At 39.9% G+C, this 27,465-nt stretch overlaps 3 protein-coding genes across 4 annotated transcripts; all 3 read right to left on the bottom strand.

The window, feature by feature from the left end:
* Positions 1–25: 25 nt before the first annotated feature.
* On the bottom strand, positions 26–9,012 carry rhbdl2 (rhomboid, veinlet-like 2 (Drosophila)). 2 transcript variants are annotated; one of them, XM_084943790.1, is made up of 8 exons: positions 8,543–9,012; positions 6,756–6,999; positions 4,976–5,124; positions 3,747–3,859; positions 3,123–3,223; positions 2,011–2,071; positions 1,851–1,912; positions 26–1,550 (listed from the first exon to the last, which is right to left on the bottom strand). In XM_084943790.1, the coding sequence occupies exons 2-8, from the start codon at positions 6,984–6,986 to the stop codon at positions 1,371–1,373; spliced, it is 897 nt and encodes a 298-aa protein (XP_084799916.1). In that variant the 5' UTR covers positions 6,987–6,999; positions 8,543–9,012; the 3' UTR covers positions 26–1,370. The 2 variants fall into 2 exon arrangements, with proteins under 2 accessions (XP_084799916.1, XP_084799915.1); XM_084943789.1 differs by lacking the exon at positions 8,543–9,012 and adding an exon at positions 8,115–8,522.
* A 422-nt stretch (positions 9,013–9,434) lies between these two features.
* akirin1 (akirin 1) lies at positions 9,435–21,384 on the bottom strand. Its single transcript, XM_084943861.1, has 5 exons — positions 20,986–21,384; positions 12,944–13,090; positions 11,342–11,470; positions 10,064–10,135; positions 9,435–9,969 (listed from the first exon to the last, which is right to left on the bottom strand). Exons 1-5 carry the CDS (start codon positions 21,188–21,190, stop codon positions 9,959–9,961), a joined length of 564 nt encoding a protein of 187 aa, XP_084799987.1. The 5' UTR covers positions 21,191–21,384; the 3' UTR covers positions 9,435–9,958.
* A 2,314-nt stretch (positions 21,385–23,698) lies between these two features.
* On the bottom strand, positions 23,699–27,162 carry cnr2 (cannabinoid receptor 2). The gene is made up of 3 exons (XM_084945042.1): positions 27,057–27,162; positions 25,457–25,510; positions 23,699–25,314 (listed from the first exon to the last, which is right to left on the bottom strand). Exons 2-3 carry the CDS (start codon positions 25,500–25,502, stop codon positions 24,227–24,229), a joined length of 1,134 nt encoding a protein of 377 aa, XP_084801168.1. The 5' UTR covers positions 25,503–25,510; positions 27,057–27,162; the 3' UTR covers positions 23,699–24,226.
* Between the last annotated feature and the right edge of the window lie 303 nt (positions 27,163–27,465).

Consider the following 27,465-nt stretch of genomic DNA (forward strand, 5'->3'; position numbering starts at 1 on the left):
CAAAACATACTTTGCTGACTTTGGCCTAAAATAAAATAGGTTTCCCACTGGAGGTTATACTGACAAAATGTTCACATCTAGTGTAGCTCATGGTTCTTGTGTCATGTCTGTGTTTTGTGATGTTTCTGACTGGATTTTTCACTCTGTGCTTAGCTTTAAGTATCAAATGATGAAGATTAAGCTTTTTTTAAAAATTTATTATTTTTATTAAACCTGTTTTTTACTTACTGTCTGTACAGATGCAGATAAGTTGCCATATAAGCAGCTGTTTCCTGGAGCTGTCTGTATATTTGTTTCTATCCTGTTTTTCAGACATTACTGAGTAGTGTGGCACAGTGCGTCCTCTGCTGGTCATATTTGTAACTGTTCTTGGTGGGGTCGCTGCTGTATGAGACTGATCTCGTTGAATTTATTGAGGAGAAACTTCAGTACATCTTCAATATGTCAAAGGGAGAACTTTTCAGAAATGATTCTCTAAAAACCATAATTTTGATCACGCCTCTGCACATAAACAGGAGATTAATTCCATTACTTTATTACCCAGAAACGTTTAAATCAGATCACTTATTAGTAGATAACCTACTGGCTGTAAAACCAGGTTTAACCAAGTGGAACACAATAAATCTTCAGAAGTTCCATATTTAATGTGAAAAAAATATTTACAAATGTGACTTATTTATGAAAACACAGTGTAGAAGGTCTGTTTGGTCTTTTTGTCATAGTTTACACACAATCTTAGATAATTTACAGTTTCAATAACAAAAAATATTTTTTGTTAAAAAAAAAGTACATTTTAGAAAATAACATACTTGATAGTAAAGCAGCTTCATAGCTAAAGAAGAGGCATTAAGGACACTCACCCTGTTCTTCCAGTCATTACATCAATGTAAACATACAGTTATAGCTGTCACGTATAAAAACTCTTAAATATGTTTTCTTCTAGTGCATAGTGTTTTTAAGCAGTGTAAGAAACTTTTCTATGAACAGTGGATCAATGGCAGTCCTCGATGATCCAACACAGTGGAAAATACAGAAAGTCAAAAAAAAAGCACACAAGGAAAGAGTAAACCACATACGTTAATTAAGTCATACATAACTGCCCCATCATGTTCAAAATTAATGCTTCAATGGGCACATTTTCATCTGCATAGCCTAAAAGCAACACTACACATAAACAGCAGGGGGAGCCATTTCACACAAATTCAGCCCTAAAGAGAGCTCAAAGTAAAAAAACAAAACAAAACCTAACAAGTCAATGTTCGGGTCCCTGAAAAGTAACTGTTCTCTACAACAAATCAGTAAAAATCAGCTTCCTGAGTGACACAAGAATTTTAGAGTTTAAAACAGGACCTGAGTGCAGCTTCATGCTCCTACGGGGCTGGAGAAAGGAAGATGTTGAAGAACACAGCAAAGAGAACAAAGATTGTGTAGCCCACTATACAAATCCAGAAACGTGGGTCTTTGAGTAGCTTCTCATTGTAAGCACTGAAGAAGACGTAGCCAACGGTCATCCCTGCCACAATTCCTCCAAAGTGAGCAACAAAGGACACCTAAGAGGAAAGACGGGTTTTACATTTAGTCTTTCACACTATTTACAAGGTAGTCAAGCTACTGCCCCCCACCACAGAGGAGCGTGTGTCTGCATGAATAATCAAGTTTCAGCAAGAGCTACTGAGCTCGTCTGGAGCCACAAGGAAGTAATGCTATCACAAAACAAGCTTGCTGCTGGGGGAGGTTAGCTGACTTAGCTGGATCTGTCTTGAGGCATCTTCTGTGTCAGAGGAGATTAATAAAAGGAACAAAAGGCCCTGTTTGTTTATGGCTTTTGCACAGCAGCAGCAAAATCATACCTGTAAACCATCTTCATATTTGACAAATCTTCTGTAGAAGGCAAACCCGAAATCTAAACCAACTGGGAAAAAGCAAACAGTTTTAAATCGAATGTTTCTGAAGGTAATTTCCTCAGGTACAAAAACACAAACAGGCCAAAACACAGATAGGAGAACCTACCAAAGACCACAATGAAGAGGATACGAAACACTCCAAGGAGAGGAATCATCTCTCTGAAATTCTGTAGATTGAAGCAAACACCAGATCAATACTTAGATTTAAACTTAACACATGTAGTAATTTACAAAGTAAAAGGGGCATTGGATGATCAGAAATGTAAATGTACAGCTATTTTGTTTTTCTCTATTTTTGGTCATAAAAAATTAAATTGCTAATATCAAATAAAGATTCACCTAATGAGGTCAGCACATGTACAAATAATCCTTATGAGCCAAAAGCATTCCCAGAGCTCTAAATGCTCTGTTTCATCATGACCACTTTGTATGATGTAAAATGAAAGCTGATAACTTGAATGTGGTCATTTCAGGCAGACAGCAGTGGCTGTCAGTAGCTAGCACAAACGCTCTGTTTGCAGAGGTCAGCCAGTGATAAGAAAGCTGCCTTAAAAGGACTGAACCTAAAATGGCTTGTTTCAAAGAGGGGATGAACTAAGGGACTGTCCTAAGGCCCAATGTAGGGCTAAAAAGAATTTACACTGTTCACTATGTAAAGTTACTACCACCGCATCCAACAACAAAATCATGGAAATGGAAAAGAACAGAATAGTTCCCCTTTAATTAAACAAGCTGTACGAACTATTGCTATGAACACATCACTCACTTCCTCTCGTTGATTTCCAAAGTCATCCTATAGACTACCATCCAATGTTGCCCAGTTAGATTCTCCCCCTGACACTACTTCCTCTTTTTCAAATTGCACCTTCTGCTTAAGATACAGTCCACCTGTGTGCACCTTCCTTCACTCATATGTTGTTGTTTTTTTACAGTAGGTATTCACCACAACCATTTCCATCCTTTTTGCAAAATCCACCACGATCTGTTTTTCTGCATTTCTCTCCTTGATACCACATTCACCCAACTTATTCCCAAATTCTTCTTTCTCTTCTGACCTGTGGGGCATATGCACTGACAAAATTCAACATTACTACTTCAATTTCAAGTCTTTACCTACAAGACTAACCTGTAGATCATGTCTCTTTACTACCTACACCATATTGCATTGTCACATGAAAAGAAAATACAGATTTCCCGATGAACTGCTGATGAACTTACCACCACAGCGTTCATGAAGTAACCGCCGAGTAGGGCATAAACACCCCCAGAAGCCCCCACCAAGGCACTGAGAGGGTCAAAAATGGAACTGGCCAGAGACCCTGAGGGAGAAACATCCACAGCTTTAACACTCAAACACGAACATGAACAGGAAAATTAACTTCAGGAAGACTGAGTCTCAGGAAGGGAGGCTTGCTGACATCTGGTAGTTAGAGTCCCAGAGGACTGGGGTCATGCACAGAGCCGTCTCTGCCATACTGCCTAGGAAAGTAGACATCGTGATGCTTTGGCTTGGCCCCGCCATTGCATACGACTATTCCACATAAGTTTGTCAAGTGGGGAATATTCCTGAGTGGACATCATATATCAAGATTAAGGACCTTATCCTGGATTAAGAGTCACATCTGTGCAGATAACATTACACTAGTAAGATTATAACTGGATGATAGTCCCAGATTAGCCTCAGGGACATAGCAGCAATCCAATTTAAAGCCCAACTAAACCGTCATGGCACTTTGTGTGTCCTCTATCCTCTTTCAGTATTCCAAAAAAATGGAGATCAGCAGCAGGTGGTTCTCTGTTTTGAGGCAATTAAGTGAAAGACAGAAAAAAGGTAATTCTCACCTGCAAGAACACCAGAAAGATAAACCATCCCCACTTCAAATCCTTTGTGCACCAGCTCCAGTGCGATTCCTACCACCAGTTGCATCAACAGGTTGCCCAAAATGTGCTGCACACTAGAAAATACAAGGTAGGCAATAAGTACTTGGCCATTGAGATGCAGGACAGCATGATGGACAAAATAGCATGAACACAGGCAGTTCTTATTTAGATCGCTCATTCTGAAGTGTTAAGCCTGTTTAAACTGGTTTTATTAGTAAATCAGTTGCACAAATGTTACTTTAAGAGACTAAACTTGGTTTGTTTGTTTCTGCACATTGTTCCAGAAGGATACTAAGGCAGTTTGCAGGCCAGATTCAAAGCAATATACAGTGTGTTTATTCATGGGGAATAAAAAGCCAGGGCAACAACACACCTCAGGTAAGTATTTTTAATAGTTTTGAACAATAAGAGTGTCCACGGCAATAAGCTCTATATGATTTTGTCTACACACAGCATACACTTCATTGTTGCTTTTGGTCTTTTCAGAGGTTTTTGTTACAGAATATCACCCGCCTTAAGCTTTAGTGTTGTTTTTTTCCAGTCAGAGCTGGTTAGACTGTTGTTCCTCTTTGCTAATAGCTTTCCTGTGGAGTCATGATGTTTGGTTTTCCGGTCTTTCTGCAGCTTATGCACTAATGACTTCTTTCTTGCTGCATCCAGTACGTTTGCAGTGGTTTTACAGCCATGCCAGACAATTACTACCAAGATTCCATGCAACTCTTTAACATGACCTGAAGCTCAACTTGAGTTTGCATGCTATCCATGTGCCTGCACTAGTTTCCTCTTGGGGGGGCTCAAAATGAAATTGGCTGTAGGTGTGGGAGGTGTGACTGTCTGCCTCTCTCTGTGCTATCCTTGTAATAAACCTTTGATCTGTCCAGGGTGTGCCCCCATTCTCACCCCATGGCAGCTGGGATAATATTAGTTATCCATCTTCATGAAAAATTACTCACCTCTGTGGTGAGTAATTTTGAAGTGGTACTGCTGCAGCTAAAAACTCAACATTAAAAAAAACACAAGACAGGATGCTTTAGGCAAAACCTGCAATCTCAAAAGTGACCGCTGGGTTTAATTACCACCCGTGAGTGAGTTTTATCCACGTTTTTTTTTTATGTTTTTCTGGGGGGTTTTGCACTGATTAGAGCCTCACTCGTGTAATTAACATATCTAAAAGCTCTACCCATGCTTACCCGGCGTGGACAAACATGTAGGAGATAAAGCGCCAAGCCTCGTTCCGGCATTCAGGCTTGTAGGTTAAAGGGCTGTTCCAGATGCCTTCATCCAGGGTCACCCACTGCTTCTGTGGCTTCCACACAGCATAGTAGATAAATACAGCCAGCTGATGAATGAAACAGGGTGGATACAAAACATTAGACATGAAGTATGAGAGTCTAAAACGCTGTAGAAAAGATATCAGGGTCAAGCTAAATCTAAAATAGCTGTGAAAAAAACAAAAGGATGAGGGAATTAGACATACAGATGTTGAGGTTTGCTTCACTGAGACATGTTTCCCACTAACTTGACCTCAAAAATCCTCCCAGTCTGATGATACAAAGAGTCTACATGGTTATATCTCTATGAGTATAAAGCAACAACACGCTGAGAAAGTATCCATGGGCATTCAAATGCAGCGACACTGGACATCTGTGAGCCACAAAGAGAGCTGTTCATTCCTAAGTTTGAACAAGGCAGCATGCAAACAGAGGCAACAGGCTTCACACCAGCTCTCACGTTACAATATAACCAAGTGGAAAACTGACTTGGTTATCTCACAAGCCCTGATGTGCTCACAGAAACTGAAGCATAAACAGACCATCTATACCGCACAGCAAGCCACATACAACTAAGCCTTTAAAAATACTCCAAAGGACACTAAAAAAGTGAAGAGATCCAGTTCAAGGAGCAAAGGTGAATCCTAACAAACACCACTCAGCTACAGCTGCCAATCAAAGTACCCACATGCCGAACTCCAGTATCCAGATAGGCGAGTTATACTGAAATTCACCACTTCTAGTGTTGTTGTGACGGGGGACAGTATCTGCACAGACCAGGCTGTAAACATGAAAGTTGGGCATTTTAACATGGGAGCTTTGTTACAGGTGGCCAAGTAGAGGAAGTCTTCCTCTTGGCACTTTGTGGCTCTTTAATTTTCAGCCCCGGAAATTGAGGCTGGTATGCAAACAAGCTTGGTAGCGTTAGCTCCCAGGTTAGCACTCCACCCTCTTGTCTAAATATGATCACTTCCCGCTCCAAAAAACCAAAATGGCAGAAGCCATAAAGTTCTGGCAACAAAGCCAGAAAGAGGAGCTCACATTGGCACTATGAGAGCTTACAGTGATATGTGTTTAACACAGAGGCGATTTTAAATACACTCCTTGTAACCTTGACTTAAAGTCTTAATAATGTACATCATAAATAACTCTTTGAGGTCAGAGTAAATCAGCTGATGAGCTACCAAATTCCACTGGATGTTTTTATTTAACTGAATCTGAATGTCAAAAGACACACTGGCTTTCTGTGGAAAAGCTTCTCCCAGCAGTGAAGCTCAGTGTAACCTGAAGCTACCGCTGTTTTCACTGATAACAATGACTTGATGAATCTGGACATTCAGAGGAGGCGGTGCAGATGTTGAAAGACATGGAAAGAAAGAAATGCCCAACAAAGCTTCTCAGTTTAAGGCTTCATCTTTGTGAAAACACACATTTTCAAAGATATACAAACAGTCAAATAAGACACAAATAATTTCTCATTAATATCTGCTATCCTATCCAATTCAATCCAACTTTATTTATAAAGTACTTTTAAAAAGCCAGCACAGGACCAAAGAACTGTATAGTAAATAAGTTAAGAACAAAAGAACAACAAAACAGTACTATTAGCAGTTACCCTGAATGTATTTAATACTAATGTAAACCATAATCACTGTCCTAGTGCCTGTACAGTATCGGTGTCATGCATATGCAGAACTACCTCTGCAATACTGATGAGGATGATGAAGATGGGGGGTGGAAAGCAGTTGGCACGTTCCAGGTACTTTTCGCGTAAGTGTTCTGGGAGTATCCATTTGGAGACAAGACGGTGGAACTTCTCAAAACATCCCATCTCCAAGACACCATCCGGTTGCTCCTCTTCATCCCTCGGCTGCCTCTCATCCGTTTCCACAGGAAACGGCTCCTGCTGCTCCAGGTCATCGTCCGCCATCACTGCTCCAGCCCTGAGTTAAAAGTGAATTCTAAGTTAGTGTAAAAGAAATTTGAGTACTACTGGAAGCAGGAGCTGCTTTTTAAGCTTTTAAAATGTGGATGGAAATTAATTTAATAAATAGTATGTGGTCATTTCACATCTATTTATGATGTCTTGACAGCCATGTTCTGTTAGATTCTCTTTTGCTTTCATAACTACCTGAGTTCTTTGTCACACAGAGCTAGAAACACCTGCCTCTGCGAGTTTAGCCCATATTGCCAAGAAAAGATCCGTCACACCATTAAACCACCAGCAGGCTGAACCGTTGACACAAGGCCAGATGGATCCATGCTTTCATTTTGCATTTTTATTTTTGTTTACACCCAGTAGCCGATCCTATTTTCCTCTGACACCAACAATTATTATAATTCTCTTCTCTTTCCCCCCCTCAGAAAGATTTCATTTAGTTTTAAATGTCTAGTTTCTTGTTTCAGTTTCGCTCCGATTATTGAGGAATATTTAGGTTTATTTTTTCTCCTTATATCCGGAAGTTTTTCGGGAGACGACACTTAACAGGTTTTGAAAAAGGAACCAAAACAAACACATCGTTTTGTGAAGGCAGCTGACTCTCAGTCATGTCCCAGAACAAGTAAACATCTAATATTCAATAAAGCCTCCTCCGGGTTGTGCGCAAGAAAATTGACTAAAGAAATGTTTTACTTAAATCAGTTATGTTTCAGCTGATTATTTCAGCCTTGTTTACAACAGCTGACCTGAAGCTGGGTGTCGTCTTTAATCGTGCATTTCAACTACATGAAATACACTGAAGGTTACTGTAAGCATTAAACTAACTTTTAAGACTATAGGCTGAGATTCTAATTTATTATTATTAATAATGTTATTTTATAGCACTTCCTTCCGTGTTGCCTACATTTTGACCTACAACTGATCTCACAGCACAGTAACAGTGCAGGGTTACCCGGTGCTGTAGCATTTCCTGTTTTCTGGGCGAAGTCTGATTTTTAGGGCTCGGTGACTGTCGGCATTGAGAGGACTTGGATTACATTCGCGCTCTTACCTTCTTGGATAGCTGCGTAAAATAAATACATAAAATAAATTGATCATCACGAACTTTGTCTAACTCACCTTAACCTTCAACAGGAAGAGAGAAGATAGCTCCAGGCGGTGCCAAAGAGACAAATACCGACTTCTCCAAACTAAATCAAACGACTCCAAGTCCTGAATGAAAGAGCTGATCGGTGAGAACTGGAGTTAAATAGTAACCTACAGCAATGTTTTGTGGGTTTATCCTCCCCTGTTTATCTTAGTCCGGCCATGCTTTCGGGCGACCCGCAGAGCTGCCTTCTTCAGACTGACCCTCCCTAAGAGACTGAAAGAAAACGCTTAAGCCCTTGTTGATAATTATAGGCCTTTCATTGCTTTTTTCCTGCAGGAAACTTCCTTCTTCCTACGCGACATAAACAAACCCCGATGCTCCCCTTCTTCTTCCCAGCTACAGCACAGCTGTTTTTTTCACAAATCCCAAGTTTCCAAACCGCGCACAAACAGCCTACCTGTTCCCCTTGTACCACACCTGTGGTCAGTGACGTCACAGACACGGTAGTGCTTCGTCCCAAGGAGCAGTGGCCTAATCCCGACCAACACTATACCTCCACCCCAGCGTCCAACCACACAGAAAAGAAAATACTCTTGATTAGAAGCGTGGTTCATATTCAAACTGATCAGTGTCAATAAACTTCACTCAGGTCAGAGACCCGCTTTAATATTGAGGTTGTAGTTCTCCCAATCTACCACAGGGGGGTGCTACAGCACGCAAATAAGGCTAATGGCCGGGATTATTTTTAGAATCAACGATTACAGTAGATAAGACACCAGTTGTGAACAAGTCTTAATGGCTATACATTTCCCATTTGAACAAGTCATCAGCTCCGAGATTTCAACATAAATAGGTTTTATTATTATGTATGGATGAACTCATGTTAGAGGCTTTTGCTAAATTCATCAATTATATTCCATTAATCACAGCTCATCTGCATTTTTCTGTACAAAATGTCAGAAAATTCAAAACCAAAAGCAGTAAAATTCAAATTTAGTAGTTTATCTACATTTAATTATAACCTTTGTTGTTTTGTTTTTGGAAAACAAGCCAAACCGTAGATTAAAAACAAAAAAACAAAAACCCAGTAGTATTCTTCAGGATGATAATTTACAATAACCTGTTTTAGGTTAAAATGATGTTCAACATAATTTTACTCAAAGTTCAGTCATTTAGGTGTGCAAAGAAATACATTTGAGATGATACAAAAAAAAAAAAAAATAGCATGTTTTATGGTCAACATGTCACAAAAGAGCAACTATTACTGACCTTATGATGAGATGTTGTGGCTTAATGTGCACATTATTAATATAAATATGGAGCTTTAAAGAAATACCCAAGACAACATGTTTTAGTCACAGAACTTTTATTTTTTTCAAAAGGGAGAAAAATCCACATTTTGGGTAAGTTTTGTGAGGAGGGAGGTTGGGAAAGGGGGGGACAGTAAAGTGGGACAAGGTGAGAAGCAGGAGCCAGTAGATACAGCTGCTGGAAGGTTATACAGAACGGTCACAAGCCATAAGCTTTTTCTACAGCGCTGGCAAGAGATTCAACAAACATCTGCTTTAGTGAGGAAGTCCAGAAAAGCATATTTAAAAAAATAAAAGGGGGGGGGAAAAAAACAACAAAACAAACAAAAGATAGCGGGCTTCATACAGACTTTCTCTCAGACTTTTCTAAGTTTGGCCAGCAGCAATAATTTTGAAGTAAGAAACCAACTTCTGGATTAAAAAGTGGATAAATCATGGCACCCAAACAGTTTGAGAAGGGACGAGGGGGCGGTGTTAGGGAAATAAAATGTAAATCAACTGGAAGGAGGCAGTAGAAGAGCAGCCATCTTATTAGAGGAAGCCGGGATCACACGGATGTGAGCTCAGGACACATCTGAAATACAAAATAGTTGTTATTATAAGAGAGGCATTCCTTTTTAACTGAGAACAGACTTAAAAACAAAGTAAATAAAGATAACAGTACTCACAACTAGCAGGTCGAGCGCCGTATCTTCGCATTATCTGGTCTTGTGTGAATTTTACAAAAGATTCATATTGTTCTGAAAAGAGAAGAGGATGGAGGTGAGGGTGTGTGCCACATTCTGCAAACATCAAATGGGTGGCGGAACAAGTCTTCATTTTCATTAAGCTAAGTACCTGAAAACTGATTCACAATCACATTTCCAGGTCTTTTAATAAAAACTGTCCATAATAAAGCATCAGTAGAACTACTAAACCTCACAGACTCAGTTTTAATCAGTGTACTTCTGCTACAATCGGCTCCCTGTAGTTATGTGCAGGAGGAAAAGTCAACTTTAGAGCAGCGCAGATATAAACATTACTTTGAGTTATACTCTATGGAAGGACAAAAATATCAGTAAAGTACAAACAGTTTGGCTCAGACCACAAATAGCTGCTAACAACGACATCGCCACTTTCCTAGAACTGGCAGCAAGCTAGTACAAACGTAGCAACCAAGAACCCAGAGTGATGTTAAAGCCGAGTGTTTGCTGACCCCAACCCCCCAAAGCAGCCAGAGGTAACAAAGCAGTCATGAGCAGTCAGAGTTTCTATATTGCTATTTCTATAGCAGGGTCACTGTGGCTGCAACACTGTTCTGTGTGGCTTTGGGCCTCGATAAAGCAAAAACCCTGTGTGTTCTCATTAGCACAGGCATTTGTGTTAGTGTGAGGGGCTGCACACTATGTGATAATGCACCTGGGGCCATGTCACAGAGCAATGCAAAAGTAATGACAAGCTTAACAAGTTTTTGTTTACAGGAAGAAAAGAAGTAACGTACTTTTGTGTGCAACAGTCAACACTGCTTTTAATAAACATAATGTGTGATATGTAGCAGACGGTCTCACTTCCTGTATACGACAAGCCCAAGCTGGAATTTGGAAGTTTATAAACCCTCCAAACACTCAGGCCTGAGTCAAAACAGAGAGAGCACCTTTTTTTTTTTAATTAACCGTTTTAAAGCAGACATACTCGAATGAATGCAGATTTGCTTTTGTTGCCAAATGACATTTTATATCCTCTTTATGTCTTTGTTCCCTCCAGCTGTTATAAAATATTCATCTTGGGATTTAATAGCACATTTAAAACTCCCAGGAAGGTACACACTGTAAACACTTTGTCGTGAAAATCTGAGACACACTAAAGAAGAATGCTTGTCACACTGACTGTACATCATCCCCGGAATATAAAGGGCACTGTTCATATTCGAGTCCTTTCAATTTTATTATTAAGGAGGATTTTTTTACCTGCAAGTTTTGTATTAAGGATCTGTTCATACTCCTCCCGGATCTTCTCCTCGTGGTCTTTGAGCAGGCGCTCACACAGGTAGCTCACCTGCCTCAGCGTAAACGAAGGCTGGTCCTTCCTTGAGGCACCTGAGGGAAAAAACAAAACAAATCAGATCAGCTATAAATAAATAAAGCAGAATCACATCTATGGTGCAATACCCAGTCATGGGCAGAAACATCCTCTCTAAGCTAATAGCTGCTCAGCTAGCTGCAGAATTACAGCTCTGTGTCCTCTCTCACCTCAGAAAGACCAGGAGGGTCATGCAACACTAATGCTGCCTCTTTCTGAGTCTCCCCAGCGTCTCTGCCAGGCTCAAACTGGAGCCGGCTTTAGCTCGGTGATTCATTACAAAGTGGTCTTTGAGGTCTGCTATGAGCCAGATAGACTAAAATGTTTGTAAGTCACAGTGGAGGATGGCAGAGTGGGGATGAAGGTTAAAACAGTGGCCTCGCAGACAGAAAGAGGCCGGGTTAGTAACAGTGCAGTCATTGTGATCTACGAGGTCGTCCTGCATAGAGTCACACAGCACACAGACCCAAAGCCCTGAGGCTTGGATTACACTCACAGTCACTGGGATTTTTTTTTTACTTTATGCACCAAACTGATAATGTAACCACTGCTGAATGGAACAACTTGAAACAATGCCTGTAATTCCATCAGATCTGATGCATTGCATCACATAAAATAGCAGTGGGGCAATTTTTTTTTATGGAAGCCACATCAAGCTGCACAAAGCAGACGAGGAGAGGAGAAAGTCAACTCTTTTAGTGAATCTGATCTATGAGCTTCACATTTAATTCTATTTTATTTCATTTGTATAGTGCAAAATCACAAGGGTCTTCTTCCTCCTGACCATGTGATAACATAACAGGTCTCTTTAAATTATGTATGTATTTAAATAATCTAATGTTAATCTAAAATTTATTTTCCCATCTGAAACACATGCGTTACAGTCAACAGCACTTGGATAATATGCCCATGACGCATGTATTCTCTGTTTGCACCCAAACGTTTATCGTATCTAGTGGATAAGAGTGACTCACCAGCAGCAGGTTAGATTTGGGACAGAAGTAGGGTTATGTCAATGGGTGATGATGATGGCGATCAACAATGGTCAACGTGGCGCTGATAGAAACGGTCTAAACTGGCAAGCTATCTTATTTCACCAAGGATAAAATATATTATTGACAATGATATTAATTAAGTCCATCTTCGCCTCTATAAAACATCCACATATAACAAACACTTGCAACACTGATGTATCTTGGCATGCATGGCTACATGCAAAGAAGCTCATGCCCTGACTCCTGTATGCTTTCAAGTTAGCGTGTTTCTATGCAACAACAGGAGCACGGAGCAAGTCACCCAGCCCCACGCAGAAGTCAACATCTCTCATCAACACTTGGAAACAGTTTATCTGCCTTTCTTGAAATTGTGCAGTGAGTGTGTTGTGTAGTTGTGTGCTTTATTTATTTTTTTGTCTTTATGCTTACCAGAAAGAAAGAAAAAAAGGAAAAAAAATGCATGGTGCAGAAAACCAAGTTTATTACGTCTCCTACCTGGTGGGGAGCTGGGAGCATTGAGAGAGGAGCTGGGGCTGGGGGCATCACTGGAGCTACAGGCCTCAGTCTGGTTGAAGGCCCCTTCCAGCTGCCGCCGCCTCTGGATCCTGCTGTACTCCTGACGGAGGTTCTGGAAGATTTGCTCTGCGGGGGGCAAACAGGAAACAGGAAAAACAGGATCAAAAAACTACACTGACTCACACATGCTCCCAACACTGAGACATTTGGTCGTAGAAATGATGGTCAGTGTAAATTATCTAGAATTATTTGATGCAAACTTTAAATGTCCACATTTAAATAGCAGAATAAGCCAACTTTTGTTTTTCGCACATAGATTTGTTCCAGGAAAAAAATGCTGCTTATTTTCATTAATCTGTTCACTTGTTAAATTCAAGATCAACCACAAAACAAAGTTAATATAATCCAGCAAAAAAAAAAAAAGAAAAAAAAAGGAAAAACCCAGGAAAAAACAAAACACACTTTCCATGTGTTCTCTGTTAGCCAATATAGGCTAAAAGATTGACAGAAGGAACAGATGTGCACTAGATTGACATTAATAACATGACTAACACAGCTGTAACACATACACAGCCAAACAAGGTCTTTTTTGGTTTTTAAATCTTATGACTATCATTTTCACTTCTCTTTCATACGGTTTCCATAATAGCAGTGTGTGATGCCAAGTTACAACTAGTGCAAATGCTCAGACCTAAGCAGCAACAGAAATCACTTCTTTACCAAGGTACCCAACCATTGTCCTTCTATAGTCTGTTTAGCAGTTTTTGTGAAAGTGCAGTACAAACTGATTTGTATTGTTGTACAAGCTGCATGATTCATGCATTTTTAGCCTAAGAGAAACATAAGTACAGTAACAGGCCAGCTATATACTGTGCATCTATAAGTCATAGTCTTATCAAAAAATATTACTTGGCGCCAGTATATTAATGCAAGTAAGAAAAATGTGCTGCTTTTTAAGGTTTACCATCTGACACTTTCAGGTTGTTAGTTGGACAAAATAATCCCAAACACAATACCTCAAGTTCACCTTGACATGAAAGGTAAAAAAGTGTTACACTCTACTAATTCATGGATGTCCATCTCTTCCTTAAGTTGTGTCACAACAAGTAAATTTTGTTCCTGTACAGTATCTAAGAACTTATCGACTAGCACCTTTCCTCCTTAGAATGAAGTCTATGTTAATCTGCTGTCCAGTGTTAAAAACAGCCAATATCATGGCCTGCATGCTCACATAACAAGTGGCGGGGTGGGGTGGGGGGTGATCTACACAGGGGCCTGAAACTGAGCTGATAACAGAATATAGAGTGGGTAAAGTTTTCTGTAAGTCGAATAAGATAAAGTCTCGACACACTCTGCATCTCTATATGAGGAAAAGTGCCTTGTTTAGTTTGGCTGGGGATAGAGTAAGAAGCCATTCTTTCACTTCAACCCACTCATCAATATGCTTGTTTAGACCTGCTGGCAAAGCAGAGGATTTACTGTGTTCTATACGGTTGTGCAGTGAACTGTTGTCCTCCGAGATGCATCCTCCTGTTGGATGTAGTCACGCCTCTGAGCATAAACACCACAAGACCAATCTAGAAGGCACTTTTTTTGTTTAGCGACTAATAAAACATCGTCACTGCAAACAGAACAATGTCATCTTACAGGCAACAGAGGCTCTGCAGCTTTGTATCAGCTGTATGAAGAGAAAAAGGATGTGGGACAACGTTTAAGCAGATCACTGTTTTGATGCCATTTAAAAACAACTGAAGTTGAAGAAGTTTGACAACAAACTGCAGAAACGGCATAATGCTGAAGCTGTCCTGAAGACAAATCAAACATCAAGTTATATTAGCTGCTGAATAATAAAGTGTGAACTGAACTAAACATTCAACAACCTGGCAGGGTTTTATGGAGGCCCAAAAGTAAAGGATGTGCTGAAAGGAAAAAACAGAATTAATCATTTTTATCTTGGCAAACTTAATTCTTGGAAGCCAAAAGAATAGCTGAAATTATTTTTTGTATTATTTTTTCAGCCTTTACTATGGGTTCTACCAAGTGCCACTTGGTAGATCTACAGATCTCCACGAACCAGTTTCCTAGGGGAAACCCTCCACTTGTATAGGGAACTCAAACTGACATTTGATCAAACAAAGCCTGCATGAATATGTGTGAGAAGAGAAGGCCAGACGCTTAAAGTCAAATGTGTTGAAGAGTTCAAATGGACTGGTTCTTATATAGCACTTTTCTAGTCTACTTCAGCACTCAAAGCTCTTTATACAACACAACTCATTCACCTATTCATACAGACAGTCATATGAGTGCTACCTTTTATATCCAAGTACTTTCTAACATTCACATTGACTGAACATATATGAAGACTGAACTTGTGTTTAGTACCTTGCCCAAGGATACTCTGGCAAGCAGACTGAAACAGCCAGGGATTGAACCACCAACCTTCCAATTAGCCGATGATCCGCTCAACCAGTCACCCCAAAAACCTTAGTCATTTAATACCATCAATTAAGAGTATCAGTGAGAACACAATCCTCTGAGTGCATGCTTTGTATGCATACAGTATCCACTGATCACTGGTCTTTTCATCTAAATGACAAGTGAAACCCCTCTCCTGCTGTATGTCACTTAAAGCTTTGCCAACTGCCAGTGCCTCAACAGGGTTGCTTGGCAACAATGACCCTGCCACAACTAGACCAAGCAATCAATCACAGAGACTTCCGGAAGCCAGAGAAACACTGTAGAGAAGCTGAAGGGCTAAGCAGTGAATACGCAGATTGGCTAGACGTGGACATGGTGGAGAGAAAACAAAGCCGGCTCACTTCATTTTACCCTCCACCTGTAAAGGGCGGTAGGGGAGGTAGGTTTCAAATATCTCGAATGTTGGAAGTAGGTTGTGATGTAAGATTATACTCTCCACGTCCACGAGTTCACCAGCATCTGCTCAGGTCAGAACCACGTAAATATTATCGCACAGTAAGCGCGAGGGTCTGTGCAGATGTCTGTATGCCTGTTTGTTTTTTGTGACTCCACTGACATCCATGTGCCCCAGGTGGTGGACTTCAAAGAAGTCTAACAAGAATGACTGCTCGGTCATCAGGTCTCCAGGTAACCATGTCCATAAGAGAGTATTACCAAGGCTTTACTGGTAGGGAGGTTTCTGATGAGTAATTAACTAGTCATTTAACAGAGATCAGACTTTCTAACATCAGACTACTCAACTAATATAAAACAACACCCAAAGCATTCAAAATACTAATTAGTAAAGTTAAAAAACAAAAGCAGTATTGTGTGTATTTTTTGAAGCTATCCAAAACCTTTAATTATTTTTCTTGTTAATCATGTTTTAAAAGTTGCTGCACTTTGTGTCACATATAATGTAGAAAACACACAATGTGAGATTGGTTGGCAGAGTTTAGCTAAGCAGAAACTAGTTACATGCAATCTCATTGCTTCTATCTCGCTCATCATGCCAATAGTTGGCTAGTGCTCTGCCAGTAAAAACAAATGCATTTCCTTGTGTTTGTAGCTCTGAAAACACTAGTATGGAGTTGGTCCCTTCTCCCTGTGATTCAGAAAACATAGGTGCTGTTCAAAATTTAGTAGCTCCAAGTCCAACATCAACAGCTTGGCTGCCTAGTGACGGCAGACACGCCAATTCACACTATGCAAACAACGACAACCCCCACTACAGCGGGTACTCAGTGCAGTACTACAAATCAGGCTTTTGGATATTCCCAGAAATTTCATATTTTCTTTACTTCAGACTTTGTGAAAAGTCTGAAGTAACTACATATAACTACAGCATATGTAGTTATATGCTGTAGTTAACTACATATAACTAGAGCATGTTAAAATGAAAACAATACACTACCCAAGATAATGTGTTTTTTATTGCCTATACAATGCATAAAAATAACCTATAATACATTAAAACAAGTAAAGAAGAACAAAAAAAAAAAGGCAAAAAATTCTGTATTTATTCTCTCTTAATATTTAATATTTGCTCTTATAGTCTGCACTACAAGTTGTTCTGATATAGTGACTCTGGTAAGTGAAAATGGTGTGGGGATCCGTTTAAAGCGCCTACATGTTTTGGTAGCAGTGTATCAATGTCATTGAATAAAATCACCATATTGGTACTTTTTCCTACCAATACTAGCCCTTTTATGTCTGTGCATTTAGGTCAGTACAGACACTCTGTACTGGTGTTAAATGAAGCCTATTTATCAGAGTTTACTCCTGCACAGAAACACAATAGCGCCTTAACTACATGCAGACTGTGTTTTGGTGCATAGTCATACCCGAAGACCCATTCTGAGCCAGGAAAGACCCTGATATATTCTCTAATAGTACGCTAAATGTTCTTTTTTATGGTTATCACTTGAACTATGGCCTGGGAAGCTTTCTGACCAACCTATAAATTAACAGTGCCACACAGTTTATCCTTTTAAGTAACGCCTCTCAAGAAAACACTCAGCTCATTTGTCATCTTCGGGAATTTCACAGAAGTACAAGCCCAGACTGGCAGAGGAGAAGAGGTGTCCTATCTACAGTATGAAATGAAATTGCTTAAAGATCCACTGGCAACGTCCAATCCTGTTTTCTTGCCTTCTCGTCTGCACACAAGAGAACCTGACTAGCTGGAAAACATGTGCGGGTAGAGTTGGGTGGGAGGGATGACAGTTGACCTTTCATTAAATACAAAGCTGCTTTCGCTTAGCACACCACATCAGAAAGGCAGCCTTGCAGAGCTGCTCCCATGGGAGGCCTCTTTCAGGGAAGATGAGCTTAGTATCAGGTATCTGGACTTTGTGTCTCTAAAGCAGACAAATCTTCATTACTCCAAACTTGCAGCTCCTGAACTCTAATTCTTTTACAACACAGCCACGCTGTAATTACAAAACAAAATAAACAAATCAGCAGAAGAAGAAAAAGACTGTTTTTAACTGCCCCGTATTCCCTCAAAACTAAAAACACTCCTGAATCAATATGATTCTTTGGCTAGTTTCTGCTAATATTTACAGAGATGAAACGCATTTCACAGCAAGCCAACCACCATAAACACCTGTATCTGTGAGGAACAGGGCAGCTTCGCCTCATCTCTGACAAATATCATGCACTGCCCCCAGACTCATCATACAATAATGTGTACAATGAAGCACATTTTTTCCTTACAGTCCAGACAACATCAACAACAGAGACCCCTTTGTCAGAGATTACGTCCTAACCAAACCTCAATGAGGTTTAGATCAACATTTTACATACAATCTCAGTATAAACTAATGTAACCCACACAAACTACTGATGTAGGGCATTAAAAAAAACAAACAACCCAAAAAACTGTTTTCTTTGCTCGAACTGACCATGAGGAAGTGTTACTAAAAGTAAATTCATGGTACCTCATTTATGTCCCTTTGCATGAGTCCCCCAAAGTGTTAACATTTTGTTGTGTTTTTATGAGAAACAGGGAGCATGAAAGCTAGCTGAAACTCCATCTTGAATCTTTTCAACAGCAGCTCAAATGTGTGCATTTAACCTTACTGCACAACGAGATTAGTTCTTATTTGACAATTTTTAAACTTGTCCTACCTTTCCACACAAGTTAATTGAATCCCACGTAGCTGCGCACCATGAATTTATGTTCCATAGCACACGCAACAAGATGATCAGCCCATTCACACTTTGAATTTAGCAATCTGTGACAGATGACAGCAGTTCATTGAAGAAGAATTATGGAAAACACCTTGCATTATCGTTGCACTAATAAACGCTGCTGCCTGCAAGCAGTAAAATGTTCAGTAAATTTTTGCTATACATATAATTATCACAAATTATCACCCAGATTGTTTTCTATAGCTGTGTCCAAATTCATAGGCTGCATCCTCCTGAGGACGCATTTGTAGACCGATTAGGCTGTCCAAATTCGTAGACTCCTCCGAATGCAGCTGACAAATGCGTCGTCCTTTTCCCCGAATTTGAAGGATGGGTTGGGTGTGTCCTTCGTGGGCCACCATATCCCAGAAATCATAGCGCGGCCCAGCCAAACTCCAGTTTCCGGCAATGGCGGCCGCTATTAAGTTTTAAAATTACTCTTATTAATCTTTCTGGGTCACAAAATAAACTTTTAACATATTTTCAGTATTTCAGTATTATTTTCAGTATTATTATTTCAGTATATTACAGTATCTACCCAAGAGGAACTGATAGCAAATGGAGGAAAAGTACCCAAAGGCAGACACAAGAAGAAGTTCTATATTAAGCTTTAGCTCTTATCAGTCATACATATTAAGCCAATCAGGAAGCAAATGTAGGTATTTGCTCACTTGTTTCCAAAACTTTCTATTAGGTCAGACTGAGACATAATCCTGGGGTGTTTAAATTAAAACTGAAAGCTAAATTCCAAAGAGTTGTGTTCAAACAATACTAGACAAACGTGCAGCCCAGCAGGCATACTGTGCAACCTGGGAGTCGCGTTGGTTTAATGTTCTGATGAATACAACATTGACTAATAGCATATTTCTTTTTCTTTTTTCGAATATCACTCTGTTTTAACATCATCCATGTTGCTGTTCCAAGGAGGAAAAGAAAATGAAAACACACATGCACACCAACTCAGTAGTTAGGTCAAGTAACACAATCCCAGCAAGAAACAGCAATAATGGCTGTAATGATCAAGTCAAATCGTGTTCCAGCTGCTTAATAACTCAAGTAAAAATAATAATTAAGCCTTTTTTTTTTTTATTAAAACTATTTCATGGAGGAGACAACTGGGCCAACAACAGTGATCTGGTGAATTTGATTTTCTCAGTTCTAGTAATTTTACTTTGTGCTTTATAGCTAAAACATCTCTAGTGAGTTCCAAACTGTTAAATAAGGAGTAAAAGCCTTGAATTTCTACATATCGGGAGCAGTTTTTGGGGTTCAGTATTTGCCAAATGATAGGCAAAAAAGAACACTTTATCTGCCTCCTGAGTCACATTTGTGTTTAAATCCAAAAAATCTAGGGGTTTATAATTGTGTGGTTTTCTGCAAGTTAGAGAGCTAAATTAATCTTGCAATCCTTTTTTTGGCAGAATTAACCGATTGATTAGGCCTCATGCTGCCATCCTGCCAAATATCACTGACTGGCACATACATTAAGGCCACTTGATGCAGTGGATATCCACAAGCAATTAGTCTGGGCCTATTTGTGCACCCCACACACCCATCCAAGACTCACAGTGGATGGAGCTGCATTTTCAAATCAATGGGAGAGTGAAGTACAGGCATAAAGGAAATGAACAATGCCTTCCTCCATGCCTGAGGAGGAAAAGAAATGGTTGTGGTGCATAATGGTAACCCCCACCTCAATACAACACAATTGTGGCACTGTGGCATTGAAACTAAGGAACATTACCCAGGCACCTCCTAATTAATAGTCTGCAATGATGTGGTTGCTGCTGTGATGCCATTTGTCTGCAGGAGAGCCAACGAGCAGGGGTTAAAGAAGATCTGTTGAGTCCTTTCAGTCCAGTTTTAGTTAAACGAATTAAAGTTTAATGAAATATATTAAATAATTGAACGTGGTAACACGGCTGAAGATTGTCTGAGCAAAGCTTGTAAAAGGGCGTCATGTTTATTCAACTTCCCCTATCGCCATAGACTGTTTGAATTAGCCAAGCGAACAACTCTGGATCTAATTTTTTTTTTTCACGGACAAAACAAATTTAGCCAATGTAAGCCAGCTCAGCAAAGAATAGGACGAAAACGGAGAGCTGCAGTGACGCCACAAGCCCCATACTTACAGAGTCGCTTCTACTTTTCGGTGCCTATACTGATTCATTATGATTGGTAACAAGATCTGTTCTGGTAAATCAGCGACGACATTCCCCTTTCCTGACGTTAGCCGAAGTAAGCTAACATTTAGCCTCCAACCCCCATTCAAGTAGCTAGCTATCCATTCCACTCCACCCAAACCCCCTCCCCCATGACACCCACCCTGAAAGGGAGAAAAAGCCGTCAAATTTGGTCTAAATCCATACCTGGAGTGAGCCTGTGTTCGCCGCCAGTAGCCGGAGGAGACATCGAATGCGCCGGGCTGTCGACCGTGGGACGGAGGCTGCATCTTTGAGGCGACGGAGTGCTAGAAGTCCCCGGTAGTGGATTGCACCTTCTCCGCTTGGGAGACTGGGGACTGAGGAGGGCCTCAAACTCCATCGACCGCTTTAACGTAGCTCCACAAGCCATTATAGCTAAACAAAACGGAAAATAATAAGCAGGAAGAAAAACGACCCGCAAACGCTGGGCTTTAAACGCTCGTGCGTGTGTACGTTTAACGTTCCTCGGTTTTCTTCTTCGCCTTTCTTCCGCTCCACAACAACGGATTTTCTTCTCTCAGTAGTAAAGCAACTGCCGACCCTGCCTGCTGAATTTTTAAAACGTCACAAAGCCAGAGCCTACCATTACCGGAAATAGGGGGGTCTTCAAATATTTACAACGAATCTTTCTGTGTTTTTTCGCAGATTTGAAATGTAATTCTTATCCAGAATTGCTTTTGTAATGTCTTGATTAATTCTAACTAGATTAATTTGTCGTTTTCACTTTTTTAATTCGGCGCTTCTAAGCTGCGTTTTCCGGCTGTCTTACCCTGTTGTTGTTGTTGTTGATTCCGTTCCCTTGAACTTAAATTCAAGGTTCACGAGACGTCTCGCCGTAGAGTTCAGGTAAATTGGGTATTTTAAAAACGGACCCCAAATTTTTTACCGACATATGGAAAAATTTAGATTTAATATTTAGGTTAGGTTTAAATAGGTTTAATAATTAGGTTAAGTAACAGTTTAGATCATAAATTCTCTACAACTGAGCTTTATTGTCACACACACACGCACACTATCTATCTATAAATTTAATCTATTATCTCTTGCATTCAAACATTTGCGCATAGAGATAGTTTGCTATCTGATCTCTTAAAACACATCAGTGACCAAGCACAGACTCGGCAATAAGTAACCTGTCCATGATTGCAGTAGTAACTTTGGCAAGACTGAAAGAAAAGGTTTAAAAGGTTTACAAGATAATACTGAGACCTGCTATGATATGTGGTTTGGAGATGGTGGCACTAACAAAAAGACTAGAGGCCGAGCAGAGTTGAAGATACTAAGACTTTCAGTATTGGAAATAAGTATATCAGAGGTATAACATTAGAGAGGCCAGGCTAAGATGGCTTGGATATGTGCAGAGAAGAGATACTGAATATGTATTGGAAAAGGCTGTTGAACATGGAGACAAAAAGAGGAAGACCACAGAGAAAGTTCATGGATGTAGTAAAGGGTGAGATGGAGGCAGATGATGATGACGTAAATCTTTAAAAATGTAATAATTTCCTCCACTGTTGTATTCTTCATTTGTTTATTGTCAAGTTTCCAATCATTGTATTGCATTTTCCTCAACAATATAAGAATTTTATAAACACCACCTGATTGTATAACACTTTCCACCAAATCTTTATAAAATAACTTTATTTGTTTATATATTGCAAGGCTATAACTTTAGACTAGTTTAAAATGAGTGTATACATATGATCATCCTTTACATTTAATTTTTGCTAATGATTAAAATTTTAATTTGATTAAATCGATGGCTCCCAACAGTTCCAGTTTTGCTTGGAGTGACAATAAAGCTCATCTTATATTATGTAAAAGAAAATGACCAAGAGATAACCATTTTGTTTTTGCATTCTGTTTTGCATTTCTCATTTTGTCTTTCCTTTACAGCTGTGTGTTTTCATGCTTCTCTACAACTCACTCCCTTAGAGGTGGGGGTAGGTTTACTTCAGCTTGAGGTAACATCAAAGGAAGGCAGACTTTGATTACCAAGAACTGTAAAACCCATTCGGCTCTTTATAAACGCTTTGGTTTCAGTTAGGCGAGGAATAACAGGCTTTTTTTTTCTCAGCGTTTCAGAAGTGAGATTATGACACGAAATAATCAATCCTAATACTTCCTGAAGTAACCGAGATTATCATTTTTACAGTAATTGTGTAGCCCTACTTTTTGCTGCTGTAGTGAGAAAAATGAAGCCACATACTTGTTCCGTTCACCACCTGCTGCTATTTCTTCTCCAACACAGTCATGTGCCTTACTGCTAGCTAATTTCACAGATTGTCTGCTGTGGTAGAGAACGTCCCTTTAGTCATCCTAAAGACAGATACAGAGATGGGCCCACTTTATCACATAAAAGAAATGTACTTGTGTAATTTGCTTTAAAAAAAGATACAAAGAGTCGAGACCAAGTGTTATTTTTAATAAGTTCACACAATGGATGAAATAGGTGTTCTAAAGAATTTCCTGTGACCTTAAATCAACAAGCGGCGGCTTTGATTATCTACCTCTGTTACGCTGAGTGTCACTGTGAGTGTAACTGCATATCAGTGTGCGCTCTACTGCAGCTGCCAGCTTTTACTATCGCAAAGACTGTTCTAGTGTCTGTGCTCGTTCTCTTCCTAACATTTGCTCCATTCACCTCTACACGCTGCTTGGATTTGTGCAGTGAGCATTGTGTGAAATTCTGCGGGGTCCTGGCATTCATGTGCAGATCGGCGACCCACTGCTTCCTCTGTTCCTGCATGCTCTGGGTCATACACTGAAAAATAAAGAATCATGCTAGCAACAAATGGCAAACCCAAAAGTCAGTAGTTCAGTTCACGGAACCAGGATTTCATGGAATGCTAAAGTAGTGAGAGGGGAAACATGGAGGTCAAAGGTAAATGACCTTTATATGTGCTTAAATATTAGTAACACATAGTAGCATACATTTGTACAAAACAATTTACTTAGTCTGATTGAGTGCAGAGGTATTTATTTCCATTTAAATCTTTTGGGTGCAGTTATTGCAAAATGCTGAAAAAAGCTCCGTGTGTCCTCTGTGTAACTATCATTTTCTATTTTTAGCATATTAACTGGTAATAACATTACGGATTAATGGTTAACAACATACTTTATAATCTCTTATAATTAAAGTAATGTGTAATGGTCACATTGTAATTCCCAGGGTTTGTGTTTTGTTTTGACAAGTACTGTTATCATGTGTTGTTTACTTATTTACAAGCTTATTTGCAATTACAATTAAAAAAAAAAACAAAAAAACAGTAAGAGACATTTCCTTGTATAGACAGATTTTATCCTGATCTACAGTGATGGTGTTGATCACTAGCTAACAGCTGTCGTGAAAACAAGTGTTTCACGAACTGTATTGCTTCTCTTTTATTTTAACGTTCAGCTTCCTTCACTTTCTCATGGTCAGCTGGTGACTGTAGACCATTTCTGAAATGGAGTCAGGTCTGGTGGTTCTGGCCTTGGGCATCTCATCGTCAGATAAAGCAGTACAGTTGTCTTCTGCAGAGGGTAGTCCATGGCTTGAGTCTTCTGTGAGTTTTTTACACCTTCCCTTGCAACACAGCTTTTGCAGCATCCGAAAAAGAGCAATTCTTAGTTCTCGAAAGCGCAGGGCATACAGCAGTGGGTTGACTGAAGAGTTGACCAGACAGAGGGTGCTGCAGAAAGCAAAGGCCCGCTGTTGGTCTCGGGTCAGGATCACTGAGACATCTACTAGCATGAAAGAAAGCACAGGAACCCAACAGCCCACCAGTATGAGCAGAATCAGGCCAAAGGTGCGAGCCAACCGGATATCCATCCTCATGCGAGATTGACCTTTTCCTGCTGCTCCCTGGAAGCTGGTCATTGAGGACTCATGGCGGTGGGCCTTCCACAGGATGAGAGCATAAGCCCCCAAAATCAGAACCAGAATCACAAGGACGAAGCTGGTCCAGAAGGCTTGATAGTGCTTATTGATGTATGGAAACAAGTTTGAGCAAGGTGGAGTAAGGCCTGTGGAACACCTCCAACCCATTAGAGGTAAGAAGGAGAGGAAGATGATTGTACTCCAGAGAATCAGAAGGCTCAGCAGGGCTCTGCGCCGTGTCAGCAACACCTTGTAAGTCGAGGAGTGGTAGATGCAGAGGTAGCGGTCCAGAGAAGTCAGCAGTAAACTTCCCACTGAACCAGAGAAGGCCATGGTGACACCGCCTAGCTTGAAGAGGTAGGCGCCTGGGCCATCTTTGAGATGAAAGAGGTGAAAGTGTAAGAAACTTATGGTGAAGAAACAACTGGCAAAGACATCAGCCAGAGCAAGGCTGCCAATAAACAGATAGGATGGCCGCTTTCGCAAGGTGGCTGTGCTAGCAATCACCCCCAGCACAAGAACATTTTCCAGTAGTGTGACAGGGCCTGCCAGGAAACAGATGGTGCCGATGGCTTTCCTCTCTTCGTTACTCAGGACCATGTAGCACGTCAGATTCACACAGGACTTGTTAACTGGGAGAAAAACACAATCAGTACCGTGACAAGTCTTAGCTGATCAGTCAACTGTACATACAGATGTCCTTTTTTTATATAACACAGAACTGAATTTTACCATTAATGGAAAGCTGCATAGCTATTGTTGATGAGATATTACCTGTGTGTCCATGCTCTACAGAAGTAGCTGTCTCCCCGTCCGTCATTCCAGCTACTATAATTAGGAAATGAAGTACAAAAAAGCTGTAACAAATGTTACAAGTTATTTATGAAGCACAGATGTCTCTACAGAATCTGATCTTTCATTCACATCTTTATGTGTTAAGATTCCGTCACTTTGACGTATGTCACATTAGGTTGGACAGGACAGGTAACTTCCCGTGGTTAAACAAACAAACCAGAAAACGTGATTACTTTTTTATCTTGTTGTCAACATTGAAGCTGGAGCTTAAAGGGAACATAAACGTCTCTGAGTCAAGACAGAAAGTCATTTAGAGGCCAAAACAAACACACGATCATCACAGTTTCAGCTGATGATGTTACGGGAGAGATAGTCGCCTGGTAGAACATGGTTTCAAGCAAACCATAAAACACTTTGATTTTTTACTGAAGGCTGAATTGAGTTTAAAAATACACAGAGATCTATCCTTGTGCCTGTTATGTTAAAAATAATCAAATTTTTCATCATGATATGTTCAGTGTTATAGTGAAATATCAGCTACTATATCTCTAAAACATTTAGCTTTCCCATTCATGTCAGGAACATCTATGCACATCACATAAATGTTTATCCCCTAGGGTGGATACTCTGCATTATGCAATTATGTAGTTTTTGTTAGCTGGCTTTTTTTGAAATATCTCCAGACTGCTGTTGTGCCGTCACTGTACAGGAGCTCCATGTTGGTGCCCTCTTGTGGAATCAGAGGAGACTGTATTTAGTCGTTTTATCAGCGGGTGAAGGTCACAGTTGAATTAAACAATCTCCAGTGAAGTGTGTCGCCTGTATGCAATCAATAGATTAAAGGGTTTGTGGAAAGCTGAGGCAAAAACATTAGATTGAAGTAAATTATGCTGTTATAAATGAAAAGAACTGCCTTTAAATGTTTGCGCAAAGTGGCTTAAGATTGAGGATTTCTTTGTTCTTTTTTTTTTTTGGTGGGGAACAGCATGACTGATGAAATACAGAGGGTTTAATCAAAATATTCCTGAAGCAATATATTTCTAGAGCAGCTGATAAACACTCAGAAATTATATAAATAAGATTAGGTGTGGCATTGTTCCAATTATACCACGCTATACTGTTTCCACTGTATCTGTGACACGGCCATGTGAAGACTATAAAAATTGCATATGTTTGAGGCCAAAGGAAGCACGTATTGAGAAAGATCCTTATTGAGAGACATTTTATGAACATTGTGGTGACATGCGCAGCGTCGTGTGGCAATAACCCCTTGAGTCACTTTTGCGCCTTGACACATTGTTACAAAAGATCATGAACCCTTTGGGCAGAATTGGAATTAAATAAAAATAAAACTACTATTTGAAGTCACTCTTCTTTTATGTACTGCAGGAAACAGAGACTTTATTAAAATAAGTCAGAAACAGCAGATCAACTCTCTACACATTAGATTAGAAATATTGCAGAAAGCATATTTTTTTCTAACAATTTCACACTTGCAAAATGCCACTTAAACCAAATTGCTAAATTTCATATATAAGAGAAAAAAATGTAACTGTTAAATAAAGTTATAAGAACTCACCTTCTCTTCTTTCTTGGCAAACTACTGAAATATCAGATTTCCTGCCTCTTAGCCGCAGAGCTGAAGCTGCATGACACGCAAACCAGCAGACGTGAGTACTGGTGTGCATGTGAAGGGAGAAGACAAGGAGGGTATAGCTGTGATGACATGAGGGGGCGGGAGCTGCTTAGACGACATCTGAGATAAAACAAAAACCAAGCCCACTTTTTGATCAATTATCCACTCTCTGTCACAAATTCCAGTTTTCTTCTGTTTGTTTTTTTCCGTAATATTTTCTTAAACAGAAATAGAGATCACCAGTAGATCATTCAAAGATCAACCCTTTTGAATTTTGAAGTCTCTCATATATTTCAAGTATGCTTCATGAGGTTGGACTGTGGCGAAAAGCCAATAAGATTATTGAGTGTCA

The sequence above is a fragment of the Perissodus microlepis genome, chromosome 11, assembly GCF_051167445.1.
Source record: "Perissodus microlepis isolate ML-2025 ecotype Zambia chromosome 11, ASM5116744v1, whole genome shotgun sequence".
NCBI lineage: Eukaryota > Metazoa > Chordata > Actinopteri > Cichliformes > Cichlidae > Perissodus > Perissodus microlepis.